The sequence below is a fragment of the Felis catus genome, chromosome B4, assembly GCF_018350175.1.
Source record: "Felis catus isolate Fca126 chromosome B4, F.catus_Fca126_mat1.0, whole genome shotgun sequence".
In the NCBI taxonomy this organism is placed as follows: domain Eukaryota; kingdom Metazoa; phylum Chordata; class Mammalia; order Carnivora; family Felidae; genus Felis; species Felis catus.
This window is the reverse complement of record NC_058374.1, coordinates 141,986,473-141,999,572: the sequence shown is the minus strand read 5'-3', so window position 1 is coordinate 141,999,572 and position 13,100 is coordinate 141,986,473. Positions and strand designations below refer to the sequence as shown.

The 13,100-nt window shown below is 54.4% G+C and overlaps 1 protein-coding gene across 6 annotated transcripts; it reads left to right on the top strand.

Moving 5' to 3' along the window:
* The first annotated feature begins 8,192 nt into the window (after positions 1–8,192).
* On the top strand, positions 8,193–12,848 carry ARSA (arylsulfatase A). 6 transcript variants are annotated; one of them, XM_006934215.5, is made up of 9 exons: positions 8,193–8,310; positions 8,816–9,053; positions 9,232–9,472; positions 9,590–9,808; positions 9,883–10,052; positions 10,360–10,484; positions 10,572–10,699; positions 10,906–11,008; positions 11,119–12,848. In XM_006934215.5, the coding sequence occupies exons 2-9, from the start codon at positions 8,836–8,838 to the stop codon at positions 11,436–11,438; spliced, it is 1,524 nt and encodes a 507-aa protein (XP_006934277.3). In that variant the 5' UTR covers positions 8,193–8,310; positions 8,816–8,835; the 3' UTR covers positions 11,439–12,848. The 6 variants fall into 6 exon arrangements, with proteins under 6 accessions (XP_006934277.3, XP_044918523.1, XP_044918527.1 ...); XM_045062588.1 differs by having other exon boundaries at positions 8,801–9,053; XM_045062587.1 differs by having other exon boundaries at positions 8,249–8,394; positions 8,801–9,053.
* Positions 12,849–13,100: the final 252 nt, after the last annotated feature.

The following is a 13,100-nucleotide window of genomic DNA, read 5'->3' as shown; positions in this document are numbered from 1 at the left end:
TACAAAGTCATTGGAAGGACTGAAAGGGAAGCATCTAGTCTGAACTTCTAGAGATATACTCTCCCCCAGCAGCACCATAGAACTGGTCTCCTAAGGAGTTACTCTTTTTTGCCACAGTTGGCAAACTGAGGTGTCAAAAAGCTGGTGCCCCAACACCAATAGTCCACACCTCTCGGCCTCTTTTGTATCTAGGTCGGGCCATGTCACAGAGTTCTGGAACTGATCTGGGTAGAAATGATATGTGCTGCTCTAGGCCTGACCTGTAAATACCTCCTGCTCAAGCCTGCATGCTTTCTCTTCACCCTTCTGCTTGCTGGGTGTAGGCATCCAGGATCCAGGCATTAAAGATGACCTTAAGGGGCACCTGGGTGGCTTGGTTGGTTATGCATCCAGCTTCAGCCCAGGTCATGATCTCACGGTCCGTGAGTTCGAGCCCTGCGTCGGGCTCTGTGCTGACAGCTCAGAGCCTGGAGCCTGTTTCCGATTCTGTGTCTCCCTCTCTCTCTGCCCCTCCCCTGTTCATGCTTTGTCTCTCTCTGTCTCAAAAATAAATAAACGTTAAAAAAAATAAAAAAAAAAAAGATGACCTTAAATCCACATTTTGAGAATGGCAGCCTTTCGTTTGCCCTGGTCCCTAAATGACTGTACGGAGCAGAGACTCCCCAGTCCCTGCCAATATTGTAAACTTGACTTTCTGTGAACAAGAAATAAACATCTGTTGCATTAAGTCTCTGAGATTTGGAGATTTAGTTATCAATGTGGCTGATGTTTCCTCAACTGATATAAGGGGGGAGCCCTAGAGGCCTCTCAATGGCCCATATGGGCTTCCTGCCTTGGAAGTCCTTGCCTGGACCAGCAAATAGTGTTACATTGGCTGCTCAATATATTTTGAGAACTGGGGAAATTAATACAAGATAAAGTCACATATTCACTGTGTCCATTGTGAGATGAACTGGTCCAGAATGCATATCTCACCTGACCTCCAAAGCACCCTGCTGATCAGTAGACTTTGGAGGCATCAGAGTGTCTGGGAAGTGGCATTAGCTCAGAATCAGTACCTAACAATCCCTGAAAACCTCAAGTGTCCCTCCCCAGCCCACCCCCTGCCCCACTCGCCAGTGCATGGCAATCTGGGCAAAAGTTTGCACCTCCCTGCAGGGGAGGCCACAGGGAAGACTTTGCATGGCCTCGGGTGTTTCCGCCAGGTCTTTCCCTCTGGCAGAAGGCTCAAGGTCTCTGAATGACTCATGTCCAGGAATTGGAAGAGGAGCTGGAGGGACTTTCCTGCATTGTGAGTCAATACAGGCCAGTTCCTGAGACCCAGGGTCTTTCCACCACCGCCCAAGCCTCCACTGGCACTGCCCTCTGTTTGTGTCCTGGAGGGTGACTCCAAGGCAATGAGGCAATGGTCTCTGAGTCCACACCATTTTGTTTGATCATCATGATAACCACATCTGCCTGGCCATGTAGCCTCTGCCACCCCAATATCTCTTCACCTTGTTCCTTTTCCTCCCTACAGCAGCCAACTTTCCCAGAACCTTTCAAGGGTGTTGCTGTTCCCCTGTCTACTCCAAACTACACTCCTTAATGTCTTGTTGACAGGGTGTCCTCCAGGCCCCCTCAGAGGACACTTAGGGGACAACTGAGCAATTCAAGCACAATACCTTCCTGTCTCAGTCTTTGGATGCCTTTTTCTCCATTGCTCAAAAGAAACAGCAGGCCCCAAGATGGAGTCACTTTTGCTAAGCCCCAGCAAGACTTATCACCTAACCTAATGGCAGTTTCAGCCTCTCCCAGGAGTGGAATTTCAAACCAATGAATCTGCAATTTCCTAGTCAGCACAGTGAGATCATCTGCATGATAAGACCCCTTGCCTTCCCTAAGGAAAGGTGACCTTACCTAAAGCATTCCACTCTTTTAACTTCCTTGTCCCCCTTCCTTCTGCCTATAAAATCCTTCCATTTTGTACAGTTCCTTGGAGCTCCTTTCTACTTACTGGATCGGATACTGCCCCATCCAAGAATTACTGAATAAAGATCATTAGATCTTTAAATTTATTCTGTTGAATTTTGTTTTTCAACACCATTAAACCAAGGAGTTTGCAGCATCTCAACTCCATCACATGGGCCGGTATGAGGCCTGGTTTTAATTACTAGTGCACAGTCAACACCATCCCAGCCCCTCAGATCCAGAACCGATGCTCACTGTAAGTCCCACCGGATTTAGGGTCATCTTCCTCCAATATCCATCCATCAGGACTATGCAGAAGATGTGCAAAATGGTGCAATTATCTTGGTGCCTAAGTCTTCTGTTCCTGTGTTTACATTAAATTGCCCCTGTCTTGCTCTGAAAGGCTACACTACTGAGAAGTTCACACATCAACCTTATCCCCCTCAAGCCCTTGGACCCGTGCAGGAGCAGCTGCCTCCCAGCCCCACAGCCAGACCTGCACCAGGCAGTGGGTGTCCCGGCTGCCATACACATGGGGTCTAGAGTCTGCTGCTAAGTATTGGATCTGCTCTGGAAGATGTTCATTCTGAGCTTCATCTAGTTCCTTGGAAGCACTGGCAAGGAAAAGTTGTCCCCCACCTGGTCTGTGCAGAACTTCCTTCTGGGAAGAAATCATCATTCCTGGTGAAATATGCACATGCAATGATCTGATGAACTTTACTGATGGCATAATTTGTTCTGAAACCAGTCACTAGCCCGGCTGAGTGTCATTCACAGATAAGTGATCTGTAACCAGAGGTTGTTTTGTATCTAGTGTGACTAGTGTATCTGGTGATTCTCCTTCCTGCCCTGAGTGGATCTTTGAAGTGGTCTCAGGCATTAAGGATGCAAGGGTTTTCCCTTGCACACAAGATTGAATAAAACTTGACCAACTTGACCCCTGTTTGTAATTCAACTGACAAGTTGTCTTCGTCTCTCCACCTTGTTGTCACCCAGATAAGCCTTATCTTCCCTAGCCCCCTGTGGCCCCTGTGAAAGACCCTCCCTGCCAAAGTCCTCATAGTCCTGGCCAGGCACCACTGCATAAGGACAATAATGGTAAGAATAATAATACAGATTTGCTACGTGCCAGCTGAGGCTAAGCCTTGCCTGTGTCAATTAGCTTACTCCCCCACCAACAGAGGCCAAGGGCAGCAGCTCACAACTAGACAGAGGGGTGGGAGAGGGAGCTCAGACACCAGGGAAAGCCTCACTGAAAGAGACATCCCAATGGACCTGAAGGACGTGGGAGCCAGCCATGCTGATACAAGGTCAAGAATTTCAGATAGGGAGGAGCAAGGTCAGAGGTGCAAGACTAGAAGATGCCAAGGGCAGGGGGCCGAGGGACAGCGCCATCCAAAGCTATACCACTTCATGCCAGCCACAGCACTCCTGGGCACCCCTCTCCTATTTGCCGAGAACAGCACCCCCTTCCTGGGAGCCCTCCTGCCTCCCGCTCCCTTCCAGTGGATGCCATGAGAACCTCCCAGTCAGCACCTTGTTAGAGAATTATTTGGGGGCGCCTGGATGGTGCAGCCGGTTAAACATCCAACTTCAGCTCAGGTCATGATCTCACGGTTCGTGGGTTCAGGCCCTGTGTCGGGCTCTGTGCTGACAGCTCAGAGCCTGGAGCCTGCTTCGGATTCTGTGTCACCCTCTCTCTCTCTCTGCCCCTCCCCTGCTCACACTCTGTCTCTCTGTCCCTCTCAAAAATAAATAAAAACAGTGAGAAAAAAAAGGAAGAATTATTCATGACACTTGTTAAAATGGTAAGCAGTTGGTGGGTAAGCAGTTGGCGGGGTGCAGCCACCATGGAAAACAGTATGAGGTTCCTCGAAAAGTTAAAAGTAGAAACACCATATGATCCAGTAATTCCCCTACTCAAAGAATAAGAAAACACCAATTCAAAAAGATATATGTACATTTTTGTTTATGGCAACATTATTCACAATGCCAAATTATGGAAGTAACCTATGTCCACTGACAGATAAAGAAGATGTGGGATATATATACATATAGATATAGATATGTAGATATTATATATTATATAGTTGGTGGGATATATATAATGGAATATTACTCAGCCATAAAAAGGAATGAAATCTTGCTTTTTGCAACAACATGGATGGAGCTAGAGGGTATAATGCTGAGTGAAATGAGTCAGTCAGAGGGGCGCCTGGGTGGCTCAGTCTGTTGAGCATCCAACTTTGGCTCAGGTCATGATCTCGTGGTTCGTAAGTTTGAGACCCACATCGGGCTCACTGCTGTCAGTGCAGAGCCTGCTTTGGATCCTCTGTCCTCCCCTCTCTGCCCCTGCCCGCCCCCTCATAAATAAAGAAAGAAAAACAAAAAAAAGAAATGAGTCAGACAAAGACAAATACCATATGATGCCACTCAGGTGTAGAATTTAAGAAACAAAACAAATAAAAAAGAGACAAACCAAGAAATAGTCTTTTAACTATAGAAAACACACTGATAGTTACCAGAAGGGAGGTAGGTGGGATGGGTGGAATTAAGAATGCACTTATAATGATGAGCACTGGGTGATGTATAGATTTGTTGGGTCACTGGGGTGCCTGGGTGGCTCAGTCAGTTAAGCATCTGACTCTTGATTTCAGCTCAGGTCATAATCCCAAGGTTGTGAGATTGAGCCCCGCATCAGGCTCCACACTCAGCAGGGAGATTCTCTCTCTCTCTCTGCCCTTCTCCCCTGCTCACACTCTGTCTCTCTAAAATTTAAAAAAAAAAAATTAAGCTTATTCATTTATGTTGAGAGAGGGGAGGGGCAGAGAGAGAGAGAGAGAAGGAATCCCAAGCAGACTCCACCCTGTCAGCACAGAGCCCGATGTGGGACTCGAACCCACAAAATGTGAGATCATGACCTGAGCCTAAATCAAGAGTCAGACGCTCAACTGACTGAGCCACCAGGACGCCCCTAAAAACATTTTTTAAAGAATTGTTAGGGGTTCTGGGTGTCTCAGTCACTTAAGCAACCAACTCTTGGTTTAGCCTCAGGTCATGATGAGCCCCGAGTCAGGCTCTGTGCTGACAGCGTGAAGCGTGCTTGGGATTCTGTCTCCCTCTCTCTCTGCCCCTCCCCTGCTCACACTTTCTCTTCCTGTCTAAATACATAAATAAACAAAAAAAAAATAAAAAATAAAAATAAATACATAAATAAACAAACACTAAAAAAAAAGAATTGTTAGATCACTATCTTGTATATCTGAGGCTAACTACAGTTTGTGGTTTTTTTTTTAAAGAATACATTTAACCAATTAAAGAAAGTGGCAGAGCAGACTTCATTTATTCAGGACCACCTCAGTAGGTACCCAGACCACTGTGATAAAATTATGTGGTAGGGGCTCAACTCTGATTACAGCATGGGCAAGTGGGACCTGATAGTGATGGGGTTCAGAACATGCTACCCCAAAGTACGACACTTTAACATACTGAATACTTGAAGCTGAAGGTATTTGAGAAAACAGCAGAACTGAGACGGTCACTCTGACCTCTCTCTCCCTTCCCCCCTGAAACAGGCCATCAAACCTTCCTGTGAGAGGTACCCTCCCTATGCCAGGAGAAAAGGAGCATCCTTATGCCACATACAAAGGAAAGAATCCCAACAAACTGGACTTGCTGAGTTTCCTCAGTTTACTATACTAACCTCATACTCCTTAACCTGTCGTATTCCTCCACAGCTGTCCAGTCTTCATCAAACGTAGCAGAAAATACTCAAGTTTAACTGTTTCTTTGGATCGTTTCCGTATGAAGTCTCCCATGTCAGGTAAAACTTATAAAATTAAACAAATGTGTGGGCTTCTCCAGTTAATCTGTCTTTGTCCATTTAATTTTCAGACCCAGCCAGGGACCCTATGAGGGTCAAGGAAAATTTGACCTACAATAGCCAAAGGGTAGGAGGGGGCCAGTAGACAGAAAGTCACTAAGAAGAAACAATCAGGGGTGAGAGGGGTTCTGGCTAAACCCATCTACCAGGATTCTTGCCAGACAGGCCAGGTGATCAGACATCAGCTGGGGGTGGTGGGGGAGGGTTCTTGCTAAAACTGGGTTTAGCAGACGGGCCTAGAAGAAGGTTCAGGAGCCTGACTAAAGTTTGGTCAAGCAAACCAAAGCTCAATCCCTTGGTTGAGACATGCACCCACCAGCAGTGCCCTTCTGGAACTAGGACCAATCACACTGCCTCAGGGTGGCTGCGGGGAAGCAAACGGGAACAGCGATAGCTGAGGGCAAGGAGCCTGCACAGATGGCCTCCAGTGTCCGGGGCCCGACAGTCAGCCAGTCCCAGAAACCACCACAAAATTCCTTCACACAAGCTTGGGTGTTCGCACTTGAAGCCGCTCCCCCACCCCACCCACCCCACGCAGGCCCAGGAGACGGAGGCCTCTTATCCCTCGGTACAGAAAGACAAGACCAGCACCACTCACTGCAAGGCCCCTCTCCTAACTGTGGGCGTCAGTTCCAAATTAGCAATGTCCCAGGCGTCCAGAGCCACTTCCTGCGCGCTGGCAGGCTGCCCCCCATCAGGGCTCTATCCCAAGCTGACCCTCCTGCCAGCTCCTGCAGCAATGCCAAAAAAGAACTCACATCTCCAAAAGACTCAGACGCCTGCAGAGGCTTGGCTTTGAACAAACATAGCTGGTAGCACACAGACCTTCCCCCTACCTAGAGGTCAGGGCTGGGCTGGCTCAGCGGTCCCGTGTGCGCACACCTGAGCAGCCTCCGGAAACCACAGGGAAAGTGCCAGTCATTTGCATAACATTACAACCACAGGCAGGCTCTTCCCAAGAATAAGGGCAGGTCCTCAGCTGCCTGGGGTAGTTCCCAGCTTGCAGTTAAAAGGGAAGAAAGTGCTTTTGGTCGACTCCTTTTAAACTCCGATTCACAGCGCCGACCAGCTGTGATAGCTCCAATTACAGGTTCAAAGATTTCTGGGCCATGGAAAAACTTTCTGTCCTGGCCACCCGACCCCATACCGCTCCCACGCAAAGGCCCAGAAACCACCCTGGAATGTGCCACCAAGGGGATGGGTGGCCAGAGACTGGCGCCTTCCTTTCCCCACAACGTCAGCAGAGCCTTGACCCCAACCCAGTGTCCAGCCGCATCTCTGAGAGTTCCTACCCTTTCAGTTTTGCTCCCCCACACCCTCCCCGGTCTTGAGCTTTCACGTTTCATGGCGGCTGGGCTCCAGTGGAAGGAAGCTGTGTTCTGGTCCCCCACCCCAGTCCCCAGAGGCGGAGCCAGGGCCCTATCCACTGTCCCGCTGGCTCCAGGGTCAGGAAGCACAGAAAGCCTCCCCAACCAGAAACCCAGGTCCTAGTCTTCCTTGGGCCAGAGGTCCCACAAGGATGACATGAGTTTGGGGGGGAACCTGAGGCTGGAAGGCTGCCCTTGGCAGTCGGGGGGCAACTGCTGGCTGGGGGCCCCCCGTTACTACACCCAGTGACACCCGCCTAGCCTTCTTCGGACGCTCCCTCTCACTGAGACAGCTAAACCAACTGGGGAGCAAAAAGGTGAAGTCATCTGTCCAAGGCGATCCAGTGATGGAGCTTAGTCATCTCCGCAGACAGGTTCTTCCCAGTGTGTAAGCGGGAGGCAGGCCAGACCTGACACCCAGACATGCACACACACCACACACCACACAGGGTGCACACACACCACACACACATACCACACACACACACACACACACACACTGACACGCAGACACACGCACGGAGGGGAAAGGGTCTGAAAGAATTTGCAATCTCGTGTTTCGAAAAAGCACCAAAAGTAACGTTGAAGGAAAAGTCAGCAGCAGACGGTTGACTCCGCGGCTTTCATTTCGCTTTGCTCATCCAGCGATGCCCACAACACCCAGGTGCTCAGGTCCTTTCAAAAAGGACCCCGAGTCTCCCAGTCCCGGAGTTTGGGGGCCTCGCCCCGCCCGTACCCGCGCGCCGCCCGAGACTGACCCGCGCCAACCCCGCCAACGGCCTCGGGGTGCAGGGGGGACAGAGTACGTGCCCCGCGCCCCAGACGCGGACCCCAACCCCGACCCGAAGCCGAACCCGGAGCGCGTCTTAGCGTGAGCAGGCCCCGCCCCGCCCCCGCTAAACCCCGCCCCGCCCCCGCTAAACCCCGCCCCGTCCCCGCCCCGCGAGGTCCCCGGCCGCCGCGCGCAGAGGGTCACGGGACGCGGGGCGGGGACCGGGGGCGGGGCGGGGCCGAAGCGGAAGCGCCCGCGGACGGCACTGCTGCCAGCGGTCCCGACCCGCCTCTCCTCCGCTGGGTACTGCCTTCGTCCAGCCGCGCCAGATCCCGCGGGTCAGTGTCATGTGACTTCTGTCTCTGACCACGAGCCTGAGCCTGCGACCTCTGGTGAAGAGGGTCAGGTCGCCTGAGAATCAGGTGTCCTGGTCCCCGAGGGTCTCCAGGGAGTTATATCCCAGGTTACGGTCTCCTGGGTTCTGTTGGGGTCAGGGGTCTCCGGAAAGTCCGGAAGTCCTCTGGGACTTCAGGAAGGGAGTTATCTGGGTCCGGGAGTATTTGGGTCTGGGGTCTCAAGAGGGGGATAGTGCCTGGGTCTGGGGTCTCAGGGGAGAGGTAGTGCCTGGGGTCTCAGAGGAGCGTAGTACCTGGATCTGGGGTCTCAGGGGAAAGATAGCGCCTGGATTTGGGGTCTCAGGAGAGACATAGTGCCTGGAGTCTCAGGGGAGGATAGTACCGAGATCTGGGTTCTCAGGGGAAGATAGTGCTTGGATCTAGGGGTCTTTGGGTTAGAGCTCTCTGGAGCCAGTTTGCTTTCCTTCCCAAGGGTCTCTTGTGATAGGCCCATCTGTGCTGTGTGCCATGGTGGTACTGTGGGCCCTCGCTCTGGCCTTCGCCATAGGCCTGGCCACTGCTGGCCCACCTAACATCATGCTGATCTTTGCTGATGACCTGGGATATGGGGACCTGGGCTCCTACGGGCATCCTAGCTCCACCACCCCCAACCTGGACCAGCTGGCCGCGGGGGGGCTGCGCTTCACCGACTTCTACGTGCCCGTATCTCTATGCACACCCTCCCGGTAAGTGAGGGGGCCAGGGGAGCCCATACAGCATCTCCCAAATTCACTCTGGGCTCCTGTGGGGGAGGCAAAAGGCTCTGTCTCTTTGGAGAAGTTCACATTTCTCGATCTTTCTCCCTTATCTTTCCTCCTCCACATGTCCACTTCTGTCTCACGGACTCTGTGACTTGTCCTATAGGGCTGCCCTCCTGACCGGCCGACTCCCAGTTCGGATGGGCCTGTACCCTGGAGTTCTGGAGCCCAGCTCCCGAGGGGGTCTGCCCCTGGAGGAGGTGACCCTGGCTGAGGTCCTGGCTGCCCGGGGCTACCTCACAGGGATAGCTGGCAAGTGGCACCTTGGGGTGGGGCCTGAGGGGGCCTTTCTGCCCCCCCACCAGGGCTTCCATCGATTCCTGGGCATCCCATACTCCCATGATCAGGTAGGAACCTCCAGGGCCCTCAGACACCCTCCTACCGACCTCCTAACAATCCCCTTCCCCTTGGCCCCTTGAGCCCCACCCCACAGCCCAGGCTCCTCAATGGAACTGCTCCGCCAGGGCCCTTGCCAGAACCTGACCTGCTTTCCGCCATCCACCCCCTGTGATGGCAGCTGTGACCAGGGCCTGGTCCCTGTCCCGCTGTTGGCCAACCTGTCCGTGGAGGCACAGCCCCCCTGGCTGCCTGGACTTGAGGCCCGCTATGTGGCTTTCGCCCGTGACCTCATGGCTGATGCCCAGCGCCAGGGCCGGCCATTTTTCCTGTACTACGCCTCTCATGTGAGTGACCTTGACCCACCCCCCGAGGCTGCCCCCGACTCCTACCCAGTGCTAACTCCTGTCTCTGCCCACAGCACACCCACTACCCCCAGTTCAGCGGGCAGAGCTTCTCGGGGCGCTCAGGCCGAGGGCCATTCGGGGACTCCCTGATGGAACTGGATGCAGCGGTGGGGGCTCTGATGAGAGCGGTGGGGGACCTGGGGCTGCTCGGAGAGACACTGGTCATCTTCACTGCAGACAATGGGTTTGCTGACAGGGGGGCAGGGGGTGGGGAAATGCTGGTTGGTCCCTCACCGTGGGTCACTGGGGTCTTCCCATCCTGACTACTGGCTGAGGACGTGGTAGGATAAGGGTGTCTGGGGAGATGCTGGCTGTATCACGGTGACCTACAGGGCACGTGGGAGGCTAGGGGCCAAGTGCTGGTCTTGGCAGGACACAGAGGGGACCCGCACATGCTGGCCGTTTTTATGCATAGCATGTAACTCTGGGGCTGGGGTCACCAGGGGTCACCCTGAGCTCCCCATCACTGACGACCTCGTTGTGTGTCCCAGGCCTGAGACCATGAGAATGTCCCATGGCGGCTGTTCTGGCCTTCTTCGCTGCGGGAAGGGGACCACCTTTGAGGGGGGTGTCCGAGAGCCTGCCTTGGCCTTCTGGCCAGGCCACATCGCTCCCGGTCAGTCTTAGGCGCCCCCCCTCATGAACCCCTGGCCCCACTTCCCCCACCCTGGTGGCACATGGAATGGTCGTCCTCTGCCTCCAGGTGTGACCCATGAGCTGGCCAGCTCCTTGGACCTGCTGCCAACCCTGGCAGCCCTGACCGGGGCCCCTCTGCCCAACGTCACCTTGGACGGTGTTGACCTCAGCCCCCTGCTGCTGGGTACAGGCAAGGTAGGGCCAGCAAGGCTGAGACCCCGGCCCCCCCGCTCCGCCCCGCAGACCCTCTGGCGAGTGGCCTCCAAGTGGTGCTGCCAGTGGTGTTCCCGGGTGGGCCAGGGGGCGGCAACGCATCCGGGGCCCAGGCTGATGGCTCTGGGTACGTGCACACCAGTGCTGGAGGGCCCTGCCCACCCTGTGATCCCTGACTTTGCCCCCAGAGCCCCCGGCAGTCTCTCTTCTTCTACTCGGCCTACCCAGACGAGGTCCACGGGGTCTTTGCTGTGCGGAGTGGGAAGTACAAAGCGCACTTCTTCACCCAGGGTAATTTCCTCTCCCCCAACCCTGCCAACCCTGCCAACCCTGTTGTTGCCCCAGAGCCTGGTCCCTCCTCTCGCCCTTGCCCTTTGCACAGACATGCCCCCCCTCCCCAGGCTCTGCCCACAGCGACACCACTGCGGACCCTGCCTGCCACGCCTCTAGTCCTCTGACTGCCCACGAGCCCCCGCTGCTCTTTGACCTGTCTGAGGACCCTGGTGAGAACTACAACCTTCTGGGAGGCATGGCTGAGGTCACGCCCGAGGCGCTGCAGGCACTAAAGCAGCTTCAGCTGCTTAAGGCCCAGTTTGATGCTGCCTTGACCTTCAGCCCCAGCCAGATGGCCCGGGGCGAGGACCCTGCCCTGCAGATCTGCTGTCAGCCCAGCTGCACCCCCCGGCCGTCCTGCTGCCACTGCCCAGAGCCCCAGCCCTGACAGCACTGGTGCAGGCCAGCCGGGGGGGGCCCCTCGCCTGACCCGGGCACGTGATGGTTCACTGCTGTGGTGCGGGTGTGTGGAGGCAGTTTGTACCTGATAATGCTAATAACACCAGCTGGTACTTACAGGTGTGATAATTCCTCTAATCCTCATGATAACCCCGAGGTAGGTGCTGTTCTGCCCGTGTTACAAATGAGGAAACTGAGGCATGGAGCGATCCAGCGACTTGTCTGAGGTCACCCAGCCAGTAAGAGGTTGGGCTGGGATCTGAACCCAAACATCCTGGCTCCGGGAGCTGCCCCACAACCTTTGTGATTGTATGTGTCAGTGCATGCAAGCTTGGGTCCTGAGTGTGAGCACATCCCTTCATGCAGAGCTGTGCTGAGTGCTTTTGTGTGCCAGGAACAGGGTGGGGTGGGTGTGAGGTGTGGTGGACAGAAGACCCTGAAGTTGCCAAGCCCCCATGAGCACCAGGTGTCCCCTGGAGGAAGCATACCTGGAGGCTCAATTGCCGGACTGTGGGCTCTTAGGAGAAGCCTGTCTGAAGGCAGGTGATGAGGTGCACATTCCAGGTGCAGATCAGGGGAGATAAGCTCTTGAGATGGACCCCGGGCCCTGCCTCTGCCCCTTCCAGAGCTAAGCTCTGCATTTTCCGCTTTCCCACACACTTCCTGTCTCCCTCCTCCTCCTTTGACTTCAGACAAGCGTTCTCCACCCAGAAAAGACAGACATCAGGTTTGGTTCCTGCTCAAAACTCTGCAGACTTCCCATCGTGCTCAGAATTAAATTCAAACTCACTCCCTTAGAGTGGTCCTGTACCCTCTGAGGTCTGCCCTTCTCCCCACCCAGTACCCCTCATCCCTCAGGCCTGGCATGCTGGCCTGGCTGTCCCCCTGTGAGGCCAGGAGAGAGGACTCACGCAGCAGTGTGGGGCCCGTGCAGAATCACCCTGTGTGTTGCCGACGTCAGGTCCCGTGTGCCTCCAGAGCCGCACTGTAGCCTATGCTCCCTCAGTGTTGGCTCAAAGAGAAGGGCGTTGTCTGGGCGGCCAAGGCCCAGAAGACAGCCGTCCCCTTCCCTAACAGACCCCCACCGTTCCAGTGGTGGTCAGAGGCCCATTGAGTAGGAGGTACGTACGGGCTCTCCCTGACCCAGTCTGAGCCAGTCACAATCCAATGCGGTGAGTGGTCCAGGAATGGCATGTAACTAAGAGTCCTGGTCAGTGAAAGGTCGGGGCCAGTCTGTCAGGATCCTTGGGGCCCCTCCAGCATTCCTACTCTGGGGCAGTGAGGGTGGAGCAGTGCTATCGCTGCCCCTGACCGGACATCGTGCAGCTGCTAAACCAGTGTCCCCAGCCACCTACCTCCTAGAGCTCACAGTATAATAAACCCTTACCTGTTAAAGCCAGCGCTTGTGGGTCATGTTACTTTCAGCCAAAAGAGGTCCTGCTGGAATGAGACGAGTGAGTGGGATGTGTGGCAGCCACGTGTGTGAGTGCACGTGACCTGGAGAGTGAGCCTATGGTGTCAGCTGCAGAGTGCTGAGGCCCGCTCTGTGTTCTCCACGTGGCCCTCCCATCACTTCTGGTCTGGTCTGGTGCCGCACTGACCATGCCCCAGATCCCACGGTGTCTTAGGGCTGCCTCCTCAGGGCAATGGT

Bases quoted from the DNA above. Each gene is read 5' to 3' on its own strand.
- ARSA (XM_006934215.5), top strand. From the start codon at position 8,836: ATGGTGGTACTGTGGGCCCTCGCTCTGGCCTTCGCCATAGGCCTGGCC. The intron at 9,473-9,589 runs GTAGGAACCTCC...CTGCTCCGCCAG, and splicing joins TCCCATACTCCCATGATCAG to GGCCCTTGCCAGAACCTGAC. The intron at 10,053-10,359 runs GTTTGCTGACAG...TGTGTGTCCCAG, and splicing joins ATCTTCACTGCAGACAATGG to GCCTGAGACCATGAGAATGT.